General features: G+C 45.8%; 1 protein-coding gene across 4 annotated transcripts in view; it reads right to left on the bottom strand.

Annotated features, from left to right (window-relative positions):
* LOC146036092 (rho GTPase-activating protein 11A-like) overlaps positions 1-16,911 on the bottom strand; it is a 57,277-nt gene that overhangs the window by 17,526 nt on the left and 22,840 nt on the right. For 2 of the 4 annotated variants that reach the window (XM_083159883.1, XM_083159880.1), the window contains exons 1-4: positions 16,082-16,217; positions 13,467-13,584; positions 13,317-13,393; positions 11,796-11,892 (exon numbers count right to left, since the gene is read on the bottom strand). In XM_083159883.1, coding sequence (XP_083016009.1) covers positions 11,796-11,892; positions 13,317-13,393; positions 13,467-13,584; positions 16,082-16,083 — 294 coding nt within the window. In that variant the 5' untranslated portion in view covers positions 16,084-16,217. Of the gene's footprint in view, positions 1-11,795; positions 11,893-13,316; positions 13,394-13,466; positions 13,585-16,081; positions 16,290-16,911 lie in introns of those variants that run through there. The other 2 variants (XM_083159882.1, XM_083159881.1) reach the window with 2 other exon arrangements.

The following is a 16,911-nucleotide window of genomic DNA, read 5'->3' as shown; positions in this document are numbered from 1 at the left end:
TGCCTACAACTGTACGAAAAACGAGTCCACAGGGTACTCACCATATCGCCTAATGTTCGGAAGAGAGGCTAGATTACCAATTGACATCTGTTTTGGAGTAGACACTGCTGACCCTAAAGAAAGGCCCCATTTAAAATATGTACAGCAGCTGAAACAGGAACTAAATGAGGCCTACAGAATAGCTGAATCTGCTGCATCCAAAGCTGGACAACGAAACAAGCGTCGATTTGATTTACGGGTCAAGGAGCATGTTCTGGAGCCTGGTGATAGGGTTCTACTTCGACACTTGGGCATCCCAGGGAAACACAAGTTAGCCGATCGTTGGAGAAAGGACCCTCATGTTGTGATTGCAAAATTGCCAGACATCCCAGCCTACACGATAAAACCTGAAGGACAGACAGGCCCTATAAAGACCTACCACCGACAGCATTTGCTCCCCCTTAAAGCTGAAACCAGGTTCTGGGAAGAGCAAGACAAACATGTGCCTAAAGTGTCCACAAGCAGAAGATCAAAAAGATTCAGAGAGCCTCTCACAGAAGATAGTGAGGAAGGAGATGATTGGGGTTATGATGCCCCAGGGCCATCAAGAGAAATTAATTGCATACAAGATATCCCAAGGTTCTCTGGGTCTACCGAGGGGGCCCCTATGAGACATCCACAAGTAGAAGAAAGTATACCTATGGTTTCCATACCAGATGAAATAGGCATCAACCCAAGGATATCAGGAAGGTTAGATTCCCAGCATTCAGAGGAAGAAGGACTTGAACCAATCAATGACATTGATAGAGATGTGATTGTTCCAGATGTGGGGAATACTGACTGCCCCAGAAGAGTATCAGGGGGAGAGGAAGGGACCCCACCAGTGCAAGGTCGGCCTAAAAGGACACCTAGAGCCCCAATGATGCTGACTTATGATAGTCCAGGTCAAATAAGTGAGGTTCCTAGGATGATTCATCCTTGCTGGGTCTACCAGTGGCCCTATTTAACTCCCATATCTATTACGACAGGGCTTGTTGAGTATGACTGTGAAAGTTTATTTAGACAGGATGTCTTAACCCCTATTAATTTTCAGGTTGTGGGACAAGCCGCATCATCTGTTGATTATGGACTTGCCCCACAGGGGGAGTGTGTAACCCCTGGAAGTGCTGCAGTTGGACTTGAGCACCCAGAGGCTACTAATAACTTCTACACAAATAAGGAGAGAGATGGACAGTGTCTTTTAACATTCCAGGAAGAGAAACTACACCTCCCAGGAGGCCACTGTAAAAAGGGGGAGGAGCTAAAAACGGATCTGTGTGTGGGAGCACTGGAATCCCCCAGTGCATGAGGGAGAGGAGATCAAAGAGTATCCAGAGAGAGAGACTGTGCTGTGTGAGAAGTCCAGGAGAGGGGACCCAGTACAAGAAGGCACAATAATATTCTTGATATAGACAGAACTCACAGTTTGAAGAAGGATTCCAGAGCCAGGGGGAGTACTGTGAAGTGACAGTGAGGAGCACCAGGGAGAGGCTTGCATGCCCCTCTGAGGAAGTACACATTTCAAGTCAGCCATCTTGAATGAGAATCAAGTTCAAGTCTTGTGATCCCCATGTGTGCAGATAAGTAACTGTTATTTAAGTGGGGTTTGGACTGTGTCTGGCCACAAGGGCTGAAGAGTTAGGGATAGATGGGAGGGCAGGTAAATATGCAGCAAGCATCATGCATTTGAACTTATACTCCATGGTATTCCCCTGATGATAAATAAAAGCTGTGGAACTACAAGTCTCAGGATACACTTAAGCAAGGATACATGCTGAGGACTTACTATTTGTTGCTGCATACAAGTGTACACACTGGGATTGTTCTACTTTACTGCAAAGGATTAACAACTCCTGCAAAGCTGTAAACTGGACAGAGAGTGCTTCCAAGCCATGCTGACATCAATATAGAAGGGCCCCAACTTGCAGTGCACTGCTCCATTTGTGTGGTTTTATGTGGTATCATTGTGCATGGAAGGTATTGTAGAGTTATAAGTAAATATGCTACATACAGCACATGTGGTTATTCCCCTTAGCCAGCACCTGTAAGGTTAGTCTCTGAGATACTGAGTCAGTGTAAAAGTGTATGACAAGTGATGTTTATGTCCGAGACAGTTGGAATCATTTAGAGTTATTCTGCTAAGCGATTGTTCACAGTATAAGCTAGGAGCTGGTGTTATGCTTTCATCCCCCATGTCCTATTATTGTATTGTTCCCATCATTCTGTCATGTCATTCCAATATATGATTTTCATATAAAATCACAAAAGCTGCTTTTAGTTGCCCCAGTTAAATAAATGTGCCAAGTTGGCTTCTGCAGCACACAGTGTGTCACAGCGTATTAGTACTGGGCAGGGGGTTTCCCGAATCTCCCCCTGGTGTACTTCCAGAACACTCCCCAGAAGAGAAAGCCGTGATTCGGGTGGAGGCACTGCCAATAAAGTTCCGAGGTGAGATCTACATCATTCGGTATATATATACCCTCACTCCGCATATTACAGTAGGGGGTGTTACATTGGGTACAACAATATAATGCAGCGCATAAAACTTCATAACTATACAAAAAGTTTACAGCCAGTAATTCAAATTGACAAAGACCTAAACATGTTCAGAAAAAAAAAAAATTGTGACCAGCTATAAAAGAGGACGAAATCTTCACGATTGGCTAGTTCATCCTGACATTAATTCATTGGTAAACCAAAACCCACAGATTAAAACTAAAAGCCCGGGGTGCTATAAGTGCACAGGGTGTACAACGTGTGCACATATGATCTCCACTAAATGGTTTTTCCATCCACATAATAGTAAAAAATACAACATTACATTTCCACTAGGTTGTAATAAGTTCATTTGTCGTCTACATGGTAAAATACCAGGAAAAATCTGAGTAAAGATTTGAAACGTTGGCAAACGTTACTACCACAGCCTGGTTGAGGTCTCATTGTGACATCCGGGTGCCGCCGTCATCGTTCAGTGACTTCAACCCAGTTCCCCTCAACATGCAGGTTGCTTGGTTATACAGCCAAATTGACCTGCATATTTGGTGGACATCAATTATCGCTGACACACGGAAGCACACATGGTTAATGATATTGAGTGTACATACTAGACAATATTGTGAACAATATCACCTATTGTGTATGGGGCTTAAATATCACTTTTGGCGGACTAGAGAAGAGTAATTCCTTATATCCAGATCGAGGCAGAATGAAAGAACAGAAATGACCAAGTACATTCACATGGTGGAGTATAGTAGTGAACAAGACGTAAAACAAGGCAGTAGAAAATAACACAACATAAGAAAAATGTGTACAATGGGCGGGGCTGGGTCAGATGGTATATAAAGCAAACATGCAGCTAATGAGGTTACCCCACTTTGGGACTTATTCTAGTTCATTCTGACAAAATCCTTCTAATGCAGCCCACACACGCATCGATTTTAGAACGCGTTTTGTACTTTTAAAGTACAAAACGCATCGTGTGTACAATTATCGGGGTGTATTTGTGCGGCGTGTGCGACGCGATGCTGTGCTATGCGCGTTCCCGGGGGCCGATTTTAGATGTCCAAAAAAAGTATGTGCAGCAGGTACTTTTTTGGACATTATCGCATAGCATCGGGCTCAGCAGTATACAGGCATACGAGCCGATGCTATACGACGTTTTTTTTTTTTTTTTGGGAAATAATTACATACAAATTGTTATCAACAACTTTATTGCAGGTTTAAAACATTTGAACTCGAACAAAATAAAGGTCAGAAAAAGCCAGTGAAAAAATGTGCTTAAATCGCACAGCATCGCATCGCAGACAGCAAAATAATCCATCACATCGGGTCATGCTTAATTCTGGCAGAAAAATTGTAAAGAACCATTGTACAGCCAAAAACGCATAGCACTTAAATCGGTGCGTGTGTGGGCACCATTAGATGGACAAAACCATGTGCACTGCAGGGGGGCAGATGTAAAATGTGCAGAGAGAATTAGATTTGGGTGAGTAATTTTGTTTCTGTGCAGGGTAAATACTGGCTGCTTTATTTTTACACTGCAATATAGATCTCACTTTGAAGTAAAACCCCATTCAAATCTAATTCTCTCTGCACAAGTAACATCTGCCCACCTGCAGTGCACATGGTTTTGTCCATCTAAGAAGGATTTTGTCAGAAAGAGTGAACTAGAATAAGGCCCTTTGAGAGGGCATACTCTGAATTTACACCAATTAGCTCTAGATTAACCATGCATCCTATGTTTTATTGCAGGTAACCATTCAGAAATCCATGGTTTATTAACATCCTACCCTGAAATAACACTGCCAGCGTCACTAATTTCGCATAATGGTCATCAGCTCACTCCTACAAGTACCCCAGGGGTCCCAGCCAATGTTCCCTCTAATTTTACGAAGGCTGTGTGCGGCGAAAGATTTTGGCTGTGCAACTTTGTAAGGAAATTCTAATTTTTGTGCGTCACTTATATATAACTGGAAAATGACGTTCAACATTTGTGTTAAGTTTACTTCAAAATTATATTAAACATTTAAATATTCAAAACACAGCACACAATGTAGTTAATGGGTGAAACGTAGATTAATTGAGTCCACAACTGCAAAAAAGGACCACTGCTGCTTTGTGCGCTCTGTTGTAATGTCTGTGCGCACGCTTGTCGAGTTGTGTGCGCGCGCACGTGCGCACAGCTTAGAGGGAACACTGGTCCCAGCCAACATACACTGCTCAAAAATATAAAGGGAACACTTAAACAACACAATGTTACTCCAAGTCAATCACACTTCTGTGAAATGAAAATGTCCACTTAGGCAGCAACACCGATTGACAATCAGTTACACATGCTGTTGTGCAAATGGAATAGACAACAGGTGGAAATTATAGGCAATTAGCAAGACACCCCCAATAAAGGAGTTGTTCTGCAGGCGGTGACCACAGACCACTTCTCAGCTCCTATGCTTTCTGGCTGATGTTTTGGTCACTTTTGGAAGCTGGCGGTGCTTTCACTCTAGTGGTAGCATGAGACGGAGTCTACAACCCACACAAGTGGCTCAGGTAGTGCAGCTCATCCAGGATGGCACATCAATGTAAGCTGTGGCAAGTAGGTTTGCTGTGTCTGTCAGCGTAGTGGCCAGAGCCTGGAGGCAGTGGCGTAACTATAGCACCGCAGCCCCCGCAGTTGCGGGGGGCGCTGTGCATATGGGGGCACAGGGGGGGCAGCGGTGCTATAGTAATCCCCCCGCCCCCCATCCCCCGCATGCTTACCTGTCCGCGCGTCCCGGCTCCCCTCCTGGCTTCAATCAATGCTATGGAGACGGACCACGATAAAATGGCCGCCCCATAAAGCAGACTGTTCTCTGAAACTGTCTGCGGTATGGGGGCGGCCATTTTATCGTGGTCCGTCTGGATATAATTTATTGAAGCCAGGAGGGGAGCCGGGACGCGGACAGGTAAGCATGCGGCAATGGGGGGGGGCCCCCCATTAACGGCGGGGGGGGGCGCCCAAAACAAAGCTACGCCGCTGCCTGGAGGCGCTACCAGGAGACAGGCTAGTACATCAGGAGATGTGGAGGAGGCCAACAACCAAGGAGCAGGACCGCTACCTCTGCCTTTGTGCAAGGAGGAACAGGAGGGCAGGCCACAAATGTGGGTCAGTAATGGTGTGGGATGGCATTTCTTTGGGGGGCCGCACAGCACTCCATGTGCTCTCCAGAGGTAGCCTGACTGCCATTAGTTGCCGAGATGAGATCCCCCTTGTGAGACCATATGCTGGTGCGGTTGGCCCTGGGTTCCTCCTAATGCAAGACAATACTAGACCTCATGTGGCTGGAGTGTGTCAGCAGTTCCTGCCAGACGAAGGCATTGATGCTATGGACTGGCCTGCCCATTCCCCAGACCTGTATCCAATTGAGCACATCTGGGACATCATGTCTCGCTCCATCCACAGACGCCACACCACAGACTGTCCAGGAGTTGGCGGATGCTTTAGTCCAGGTCTGGGAGGAGATCCCTCAGAAGATCATCCACCACCTCATCAGTAGCATGCCCAGGAATTGTAGGGAGGCCACACACTACTGAGCCTTATTTTGACTTGTTTTAAAGGACATTACATCAAAGTTGGATCAGCCTGTAGTGTGTTTTTCCACTTTAATTTTGAGTGTGACTCCAAATCCAGACCTCGATGGGTTAATAAATTTGATTTCCATTGATCATTTTTGTGTGATTTTGTTGTCAGCACATTCAAGAACAAAGTATTTAATAAGAATATTTCGTTCATTCATATCTAGGATGTTAGTGTTCCCTTGAGCAGAGTGCTACAGGCACACAGTGACACTTGCCTTATTATATGGACAATACCCGGGACACTCCCATATGAGGTTATGGACATCTATAGTGGCCCGCGGTAATGAAACACTTTGGAGACAACCCGAGACCAGACCCAAGGAGTACAGCATGACCTATGTACAAATGTACAGTGGATTAAGTCAAAGGAGGATTAGATCGACAATGGGAAGGTTGACAATCAAAAGGCCGACCTGATTTTCACTGCGCTCGTCATGCTTCGGGCCCCCATGGGTCACTCAGCTGGCCAATGTTGTTATAGGTGACGTAATGCCACATCGTAGGACACAGCACTTGATCACAAATAAATGAAGGATGTGTCTACTTATACCAGACACTTCTTGCTGCATTACCACATAAGAGAATAGATTATTTTTACCAGTTACTTATATAGCGCACACATATTCCGCAGCGCTGTACAGAGAATATTTGAACACTCACATCAGTCCCTGCCCCAGTGGAGCTTACAATCTATATTCCCTACCACATGTACATGCACACACAGACATTCTAGGGTTCATTTTGTTGGCAGCCAATTAACCTACCAGTATATGTTTGGAATGTGGGAGGAAACCAGAGTACCCGGAGGAAACCCACGCAAGCACGGGGAGAATATACAAACTCGAGACTAGAGTGAAGAATGTAAATCAGAATCTCCCACTGTAAGTACAGGAACATTTCCTATGTATTTCTTGACTAGGCTATGTTTTTGTATAGAAGTAGAATAAAAATATTACAATACATCCCATTTTTTACATTCAACGTTACACAAAGTCAAGTCTCCCCCTCTTAGCACTTTTGATACATCCAGCAACAAACAGCTAAAGCCTCCTTAACCCCTTGAGTGGTAGGTTTTGCTAGGGCAAGACAAACCTACCAGGGCAGGTTTGTCCTGCCCCAGCAAAACCCACCACAGTTGGAAGCCCCCCTCCCACACCTTCGATACGGCGTTAGTACGCCGGAGCTTCCCTGCCGCCGCTGTCCCGCTGCCTTAGCCGCCGGCCTGTCACATTCAGCAGTGACGTCAGCGGCAGACTAGGGGATGTTTGCGGCGGCTCGGTAGGACTCGGGTGCCTGAGTGCTCCCGAGCCTGCCGCCTATGTCATTGCTACTAAAAGTATGGCGGCAGGCGGTGCGGAGTTAGAAGAGCTCCGGCGTGCGATCGCCGGAGCACAGGTGATGGGAGGGGCTCTAGAGGTGCTGTGCCAGTGGTGCACACCTGGACACCACTGTCGTGCACTTATTTCAGATTTGTGGTATGCCCGGAAATTTTCCGGGACAGCCCACTGCAACAGCAGAGCCCGGAAAATTTCTGGCCATACCACTCAAGGGGTTAATAGGACTGATACCCCTGCAGTAAGTCGAGAGAGAGAACACTGTTTGACCAGGGTGGGTCTGTAAGCACCTGTAATTTATCATGGACAAAATGGCACATTCACAATTTCCCCATGCCATGTTCTAGCTAGCTAGCTTTAGTGTTACAGAGAATATCCAGAAGGTCTAATGGAAATATACCATACTTGCCTACTTTTGAAAACTAGTTTCAGGGAGATTATATTTGGTAATAGAATTTTGCACAGAACCCCATTGAGGGGGTGTGTCATGCTCCACCCAACGGGCGTGTCTAGTTCCATATATGGAGAGATTGTGAAAAGAGATTGTGAACGTGGCACCTAGAAGCGTGGGTGTGTACTGCTACATCTGAGGGGAATCTTTTAAAATGACTTATATACAAATGTAGATGAGCCCCAAAGCAGTTAGTAAGAGATACTGTACTTATATAAGTGCTGGGGAATGGTGCAGATGATTCACTGTAAATGTATCTATCTCTCATTCCTTTTTTCCCAAAAATATAACAGTATAATGTGGGCTGGGTGACATGAGGGAGATTGCTAGACTAATGAGGGAGAGAGAGGGAGATTGCTGCTATTTCAGGGAGTGCCCTGCAGAATGCAGGAGGGTAGGCAACTATGAAATACACACATTTATACAGGAATCTCAGTTAGCAGTAGATTGTATTGTTGAACGTACAAAAACGGTGGGCCATTTCATGTAAATTTGCTAGTGTCTGTCAATATCCGCACAATGCAGTGGTGCAGAATAGGTCAGAGGTTTATATAGTAATAAATGTGGTAAAGAAAATCATATCCCACATGTTGGAACAAATTGCACAATTTTAACAACACCTGACATGACAGCCGGCACCAGCTCTCAGGATAATTAAAGTGTTGCATTGGATGATTCTATTCAGTCACCATTCATGTCATATCAGCCAGGAGATAGAAATATAAGGCTAAGTACCGCCAGTGACCACTAGAGGCCACTGAAATTAACAAATTAGTCCTCAAAGTCTGGATATGGACAGAGGGAGCTAGACTGGAGGTAGGAGCAGACGGGGATTGAGCCATCATTTTGATGGGCTTTTAACTAGTAGCTACATGATCGCATTGGACAATTCACTACCATAAACAAGTACTGTATGTCACATGATCTGCGCATGTGCACAAACTGAGATTTAATTGCAATTGCAGTGATGAGGTAACGGGGGCAATGACACTGTTTTGTGGGAGAAGAATGTAGCCAGGAAAACGGAGGTATATCCGGGCCGCTCCTGGGAAAAGTCACAGCAGCTACATGACATCACACACAGCTGCCGCGACCCTAAACATGGCCGGGTCGTGCCTGGCTTCACAGCAGGCCCCCCTACCCCTCCAAACCGGCCACCATGTACATTTACTCAGGCACAGTGGCGTAACAATAGGCCCGCAGACCACGCAGTCGCAGGGAGGCGCTGTGTAAGTGCAGGCGCCGGGGGTCTGCGGGGCTAGGATTCAGTATTGAATCCCGGCGGTCGGGATCCCGGCGTTCAGAATCCCGACGCCGGAATCCCGACAGCCGAAATGCCGACAAGGGGGGGGGGGGGACGTGGATCACCCCCCCTTGCGGGCTCGCTGCGCTCGCCACGCAGCGGGCCCGGTGCCTCGCTACGCTCGGCACACTAATTTATTCTCCCTCCAGGGGTGTCGTGGACACCCCAGGAGGGAGAAAGTGTCGGCATTTCGGCGGTCGGTATTCTTAACGCCGGGATCCCGACTGCCGGGATCGTAACTGCATTACGCGGGGCTATTGTAATGCCGCTGTGCTGCGGCCTAGACCCACAGATTTTGTCTGCGGTCCCGGCTCCCCTCCTGCCCTGGCTTCTGCAGTGCTAAAATTAAAATGGACCATCATAAAATGTTCACCCCATAGAGCAGACTGTTCTCTAAAACTGTGTGCTGTATGGGGGCGGACATTTTGTGATGGTCCAATTTCATACCAGCAGAAGCCAGGCCAGGAGGAGAGCCGGGACCGCAGACAAAATCTGTGGGTCTGGGCCGCAGCACAGCTGGGGGGAGGCGAAATTTTCATAGTTACGCCACTGCTCACGCAGCTTGGAGCAGGGTGAGCGGGAGTGGGGTGACCAGGAGCAGCGGTGCATCCGGGAGAGATGCGGCTGTGCAGCATAACCCCTGCGCAGGGGTAGGTTGGGAAACTCCAATCCCAGGATTCAAATCCCGGCAATTTTAGGGCCAAATCCCGGGTATCCGCCGATTCTAGGATTGGCCTAGTTGCAGCCCTGTACAGGGAATGCCTAATCATTCACATCAGTCCTTGCTTCATTGGCACTGGTATCCATTTATAGCAGAATCCACCTAAGCTACTAGTATGGCCTACACACACACACACACAAACTCCAGATATATTGAAACATAGAATTTGACGGCAGATAAGAACCATTTGGCCCATCTAGTCTGCCCCTTTTTTATCCTTCAGGTACTCTCAACCCTTTTTGATCCTTATTTCTTTGTAAGGATATTTATATGCCTATCCCAAGCATGTTTACATTGTTCTACTGGCTTAGCCTCTACCACCTCTGATGGGAGGCTATTCCACTTATCCACTACCCTTTCTGTGAAGGAATTATTTCTAACATTTCCCCTGAACCTACCTCCCTCCAGTTTCAGTGCATGTCCTAGTGTTCTATTACTTCTTTTCCTTTGAAGAAATTTCCCTCTTGTACTATGTTAAAACCCTTCATATATTTGAAGATTTCCATCATGTCCCCCCTTTCCCTTCTCTGCTCCAAACTATACACGGTAAGATCTTTTAGTCTTTCCAAGTAAGTTTATATTATCCTGATGGGAATAGAACCCATGATGCCCCTATCTCTGTCATTGCCACTAGCTACTTCCCCCGTCACAGAGAGATGAAGTCTGTTACTAGGCATAAACCTGCCTTGCCCTTTATATAAAATAATAATAATAATAATAATATCACACCAGAAGTTGCATCCTTTCCTATGCACTTACAGATCTATGTGTCCAGGCGGTAACATGCCCCCTCCACTGAGAATTACAGGCAGCCTTGTAAGCCACTATTGCTCAAATGTTGTCACCATCTGTGGTCATCCAATAACCTTTCTTCCTCTCTAGCAGGGAAATCTTGCTACACTGAATTACACAATCTGACTTGACACACTAGATACAGGAGAAGTCATTGCTGGATTGTTTCCTACTAAAGACACTGATAAAGACTCGCAGGAAATTATGACGTAGCTGGACATTCAAAATATCATTTTCACTTGGTTAAGAATCGGGGCTTTATATATATAATATATTCACTTGAACAAAATCAGTTTCCATTGACTGGAGATGAGAGATTCAAACCATACATAGAAATAAAACGTATGACGTTTCTTTATGTTACATAAACCTCTTATTGCCTCATCCAGCCAATTGCCCCATCCAGCCAAGTCACATGACATGTTGTAGTGCTCCATAACGTAATGCTGTAAGATAATGCATGGAAACATGCGGATCGCATAGTCCAGAAACCTGATACTATACGTAATAGAATGGCTCCATCCTTCATCTACTATGAGACCGCTGTCATGCTCTGTAACATCTATTTTATGTATTAGAAAGCTATTTACAAAGGCAGACTAAACCACCACATCTATTTTACTGCCAAAGTAAATGGTATTCAAACAGCTCACTAAGCGGGAGATGTATCAAGCCATGAAGAAGGCCAAAATGGGCAAGTTGATTAAAGCAACCAATCAGCTTTTGTCACTAGTTCAGTCTAGTATAGAACAGACCTTAAGAAGAAAAAAATGGTTGCTATAAACAACTTCTTAATTTACTCTTTGGAGGCGTAAAACATCTCCCCTTAAGGATACCTAGAAAAATACAGCATTACTTTTAGCATTTTTCTAGGTGTCCATGCCACCTCATGACCTGGGTCAGGTCACCATCCGCTGTGCTAGTTAACGTGTCCACAATCCCAATCTCCCTAAAAGAATTTACAGTATATACACGGTACAGGCTTATGCAAAAAGTTACTTATAGCCCCTCCAAAAAAAAAAAAAAAAAAAAACATTCTAGAAGAGTAAAAGGGGCCAGCACCTTTAAGGTTTTTATTCGGTTTACAGATCCGGACTTTCGGAAGAGTCCTTCAGTGGACAGGTGGCAGCTGAGGTACTGGCACACGTCAACTACAAACCTGGAGGAGGAAACAGATAAATCATAATCAGCACGGCATGCTCCTATACAACATTTAAGGAGTTGCAGTAATGACCAATGGCCACAAAATCGGCACGTTTTACACACAAATCAAGTTTTATTTTTTTGCGGTACAGGTCTTCTAGGAATTAAACATCGTCTAATTGCCTAGGTTCACCATAGATTTTTTTTTTTTTCAGGCATTTGAAAATAAAATTGATAGAATATAAAACAAAATAATTTTAAACATAACAGGTTTCTTTTTGATTAAAACAAATATTGGAATGGGAAGCGTAACCGGAGTCCTCATTACCAGAAATGCGCAGAAACGTGGCAACAAGTAAACGGCATTCAATAGTCTTTGCTATGGCAAATTAGCAGGTCACCAAGAACGGGCACCTCACATACTAATCTATGAGGTCCTTAAAAATAAAAAATGACCTCAGAAAATGAAAGAACCCAATACCCATCTCAGTACCTACCATTTTTTATACCCCGAGTCAGGGGGAGTAACTACAACTGCTGAGACCGGAGTATCGAGCCCAGACACAGATCAGTCAACTAGCCAATGAGAGACAGCAACGGCATTTCAAATGTGGCATTAGCCAATCGCAGCTCATCTGGAGCACCGTGCCTGACCACAAGTGCCCTCAATGAGGTCACCTTGCAGGCCGAGTTGCCGGTTCCCACCATAGAAGCCCATATTAAATTCATAACATATGGGGGGGAAACTATTCAGACTGTTTCGCGAATGCCTTCGGTGAGTTTCACACTCACCGGGGCGTTTGCTCGCTGATGGGCGGGCAGGGGTCCGTCCCACTTTTCATGGGCGTACCCACAAAAATGGTGGGCACGCCCATAGAAACGCTGGGCATACCCCTGCAAACGCAAGTGTGCCCAAGCATCCTCGGGGCTGGTGGCTGATGTCACATGACGTCAGCCCCCCCCCAATTCAGCGGATAGCGGCCATCTGAATAGTATAGACTTACTTTTCAGAGTGAAGGCTGGAAAAACCATGGTGTGTGACCATCAAATGGTTTTCCCTCCATGCGGCCGCATGCGAGCGGATGTTTAAGCGTACACATCTCTTTCAAAACCTGTGCAGTTCCTCTTCCCTGCCTGGGGTGGTGTTCTGTGCTGTGGTGTTTCTAGCACAGTGCAGTCTGTATTTCAGCACAGATATGCAGACCTGTGCTAGACTGCAGAGAGTGACACCCCAGGCCGGGAAGAGGAACTGCATGGGTTCTGAAAGATGCAGGGTTCTGTGGAATGAACACTATATCCAGCTCTGGGACTTATCATTTTGCAAAATTGCTGCTATGGATAAAACCCACAATCGTAGATGAACAATAGTAAACAAAAATGTACAGTAACGTTAAAAATATAGGTGAGGTGCTGGTCATAAAAGGATAAAACAATACTCACTGTGGGACGTCCCCCTCCGTGCTGGGTGGAAGTGACTGCAGCGGGACCCCAAATATCCCCCCACTGGACGTCTTCCTCTAGAATAGACCAAAACAGATGAATAGGATTTCACACCTAGGAACCCTCATCTCCAAGTGTTCCGCCCCTCACCTGCACATCGGGACTGACTGACTTCTTCGGCATTCGGAGTTTAATTCCCAGGGACTTTAAATGCTGGATTACGACAACTGAAGGCCCAGTCGCTCTCATGGTTAGAACAGGTGTAGTCCTACAATGTAAAGCCAGTCATAGAGTCACCATTAGTTGTTTGCTACATGTAGTGTAACACGTATAGCATTAATGGAGCCTGTTAGGCTGTATGCATTTTGTAGCCTTAAATCAGGGACTGGGGAACCTTGTCCCCTCCAGCTGTTGTTGAACTATGCATCCCAGCATGCCCTGCAACAGTTTTAGCATGGCCAAATAGAATAACTGTAGCAAGGCATGCTGGGATGTGTAGTTCAACAACAGATGGCGGGAAAAAGGTTCCCCATCCCTAATTTAAATCATTGTCACTCAACGATCAATTAGCTGCGAAGTTCCAATTGGCCGCTCACGCTATTACACGAGCATCAGAGAACTCTGGGAGTAATATCTCGCTCGTTTCAGGTAAGGGTCATAGGGTCGACAGTATAAATGTCTACACACATTAGGTCGACAGGGTCAGAAGTTTGACACAAGGATTAGGTCGACAATGGGAAGGTCACAGTTTTTTCTGTGTATATGTTGACGTACGTAAGTCGACATGGATACCGTATCAGTGTACAGTGTCCCTTCACATGGCTCGTTAAACCCATCTGCAAGCTGGGTCGCACCCGGAATTTTGTACACAGCTCCAACATGGGTGCAACCTGGCTTGTGAACCCATTCACACTGGAGTCCCCACCCAGCATAATGCCAGGCGGGTGACGTCACCGGGAGGTGGGGTCGGGGTGGCGCTGGGAGAGGAGTGCATCTCCCAGCACAGGCTTTTGCACTGTAGTGAATGGGACCCGGGACTCATCGACCCTGGTTACCCGTTTACACTACACAGCGACCCAGGTTGAACCAGTGTTCAACCCTGGTCGCTACCTGGGTAGAAAGCCTGGGTCTCACGACCTGGGTTATTTCATCTGGGAGCGTTTCCACCTGCCTAAAATCCCGGGTTTTGCGTGCTCCCAAGCATAAACCCGTGATATTCAGGCTAGTGGAAAAGGGGTATTAGTGCTCAGTGGATGCAATTTCCACAATCTTTATTCTATGGAGTAAAGAAGGTTGCATTTATTAAAGAGGATTATGTGACGAAGAAGATATTATCATGAAATTCATTGGGGACCAGTGGCTGCTCGAGGGGTAGGGTTGCAGTCCTTAATTCCTATAGTAGAACCCCACCAACTGCTGCCATAACACTGGCAGGCACCACTGGCCAGGACTCACTGGTGCAGCTCCCCCATTTTACTAAAACAGGAAAGCCCTGTACACATGCATCGATTTTTGATTCAATTTTGCTTATAGAATCAAAATTAAATCGAATCCTAAACGAAATCGAATTTTTTTTTGTGTCACTTTCGATCCGCATTCGATTCGATGCGCGCTCCCGTTTTCACGAAATCGAACAGAAAAATCTACTGTGCAGCCAAGGAAATATCGGATTCGATCTAGTAAAATTGAATGAGTACAATGTACCATGAAAGTCTATTGAATTCGATATCTAATGCAAAAGTACAGATCTAATGCCATATCTAATAGAAAATCGAATCTAACATCGAATCAAAAGCAAATTGATGGGCCTGAAGGCTCGCAGTGTCCCCAAATGCACCCAGCTGTATGGTGTCAGAAGAATATATTAGGTTGTTGCTCATTATATAAAATATTATCATTAAACTACAGTACCTACTGTACCTTTCCTTTAATAAAAAAAAAAAAGGAATGGTCAGAGAGTACAATGAGGTTTACTCCACCTGTACTGGAAACTGTAGCTGGCTGGACACATAAGAAATACACTGGACTACAGTACAAGCAAACCAATTTGAGTATGCAGGGCAGCTGGAGGGGTTGCAGTCAGCGCACCCAGCCTAATTACACAGCCATATCGGGCTTTTCATGTCTCAGTTGTAAGATTTAGGTCTTTGAGAAGGAAGATGTATCAGTTATAAAAAAAAAAACCCTAAATCTGACATTACAAGTAGATTCCCTCATTAAAATATAGCTTTAAATTAACCCTTTCAGAAGAATAGGATTTAGCTGTTGACCCCCTAGAGAGGAGCCAACCATTCTGTACAGAACGGTCCCATCTCTTACCTATATAGAGGGATCTCTGCAGCTCCACACTGCCCAATAACACCCAGCACTCAATGGGAGGATTCCCAAAGTGCTACTACTGGGAATGTAGCTAGGGGGAAATCCCAGCTAAATGCACAGTCCAGTGGGTGCCCTGGGCTACTAGCTACACTGCTATTGGTCGTCCAGAACGAATTCATCTTATTTATGGTAAATGATACAGGCAAAACCAGTGCTTGTGGCTCCCAGCCATAAAATCAAAGCCTGCCCACGGCTATATAACTTACCCTATAGATGACATTAGCACAATTACTCATTTTATATTTTCTTCTAAATTTCTCAATAAGAAACATATAACCAAGAGGTTCTGTGGGAAAATGTCTGATGCAGTGCAGTGAGAACCACTGGCCTAATCTACAGCTAACCAGCGCAAAACATCTTCATTTATAAGACCAGCATGTGCTTACATGCAGTGTGTTCTGTCATGTCTGTCCTCAGCCTCCACAGGAAATACTCTGCTAGCACCAAGCAAAGCACTCACCTATTACCTGACCCAAATGATTGCACCCAAGTGCATGCTGGGATATCCTCTCACACCCCTCAGTGGTGAGCAAGAGCTGGGCTGGATTCTTTCCACTGCTGTAAAGGTGTGATTGTCACAGAGCTGTGGGCGGGGGTACAAAGCAGGGCAATGTGAGTGCAGAGGTGGCAGTACAAAACAGGATTTTGGGATTGGGCCAGTGGGGGTACAATGCAGAGCAATGTTAGTGCAGAGGTGGGGGGTACAATGCAGAGCAATGTGAGTGCAGAGGTGGGGGTACAATGCAGGGCAATGTGAGTGCAGGAGTGGGAGTACAATGCAGGGCAATGTGAATGCAGAGGTGGGGGGTACAATGCAGGGCAATGTGAGTGCAGAGGTGGGGGTAGAATGCAGGGCAATGTGAGTGCCAAGGTGGGGGTAGAATGCAGGGCAATGTGAGTGCAGAGGTGGGGGGTACAATGCATGGCAATGTGAGTGCAGAGGTGGGGGTACAATGTAGAGCAATGTGAGTGCAGAGGTGGGGGTACAATGCAGAGCAATGTGAGTGCAGAGGTGGGAGTGGGGGTACAACATAGTTACCTTCTGCAGGACACTCCCTGAAATAGCAGCAATCTCCCTCATTCCCTCATAAGTCTAGCAATCTCTCTTATGTCACCTAGCCCATATTACACTGTTACATCATAGTTACCTCCCCTCCTGCATTCTGCAGGAGACTCCCTCACATCGCAGCAATCTCCCTCTCTCCCTCATTAGTCT

This window comes from Crinia signifera, chromosome 9, assembly GCF_055691185.1.
Source record: "Crinia signifera chromosome 9, ASM5569118v1, whole genome shotgun sequence".
Taxonomy (NCBI): domain Eukaryota; kingdom Metazoa; phylum Chordata; class Amphibia; order Anura; family Myobatrachidae; genus Crinia; species Crinia signifera.
This window is presented reverse-complemented; position numbering and strand designations above follow the sequence as displayed.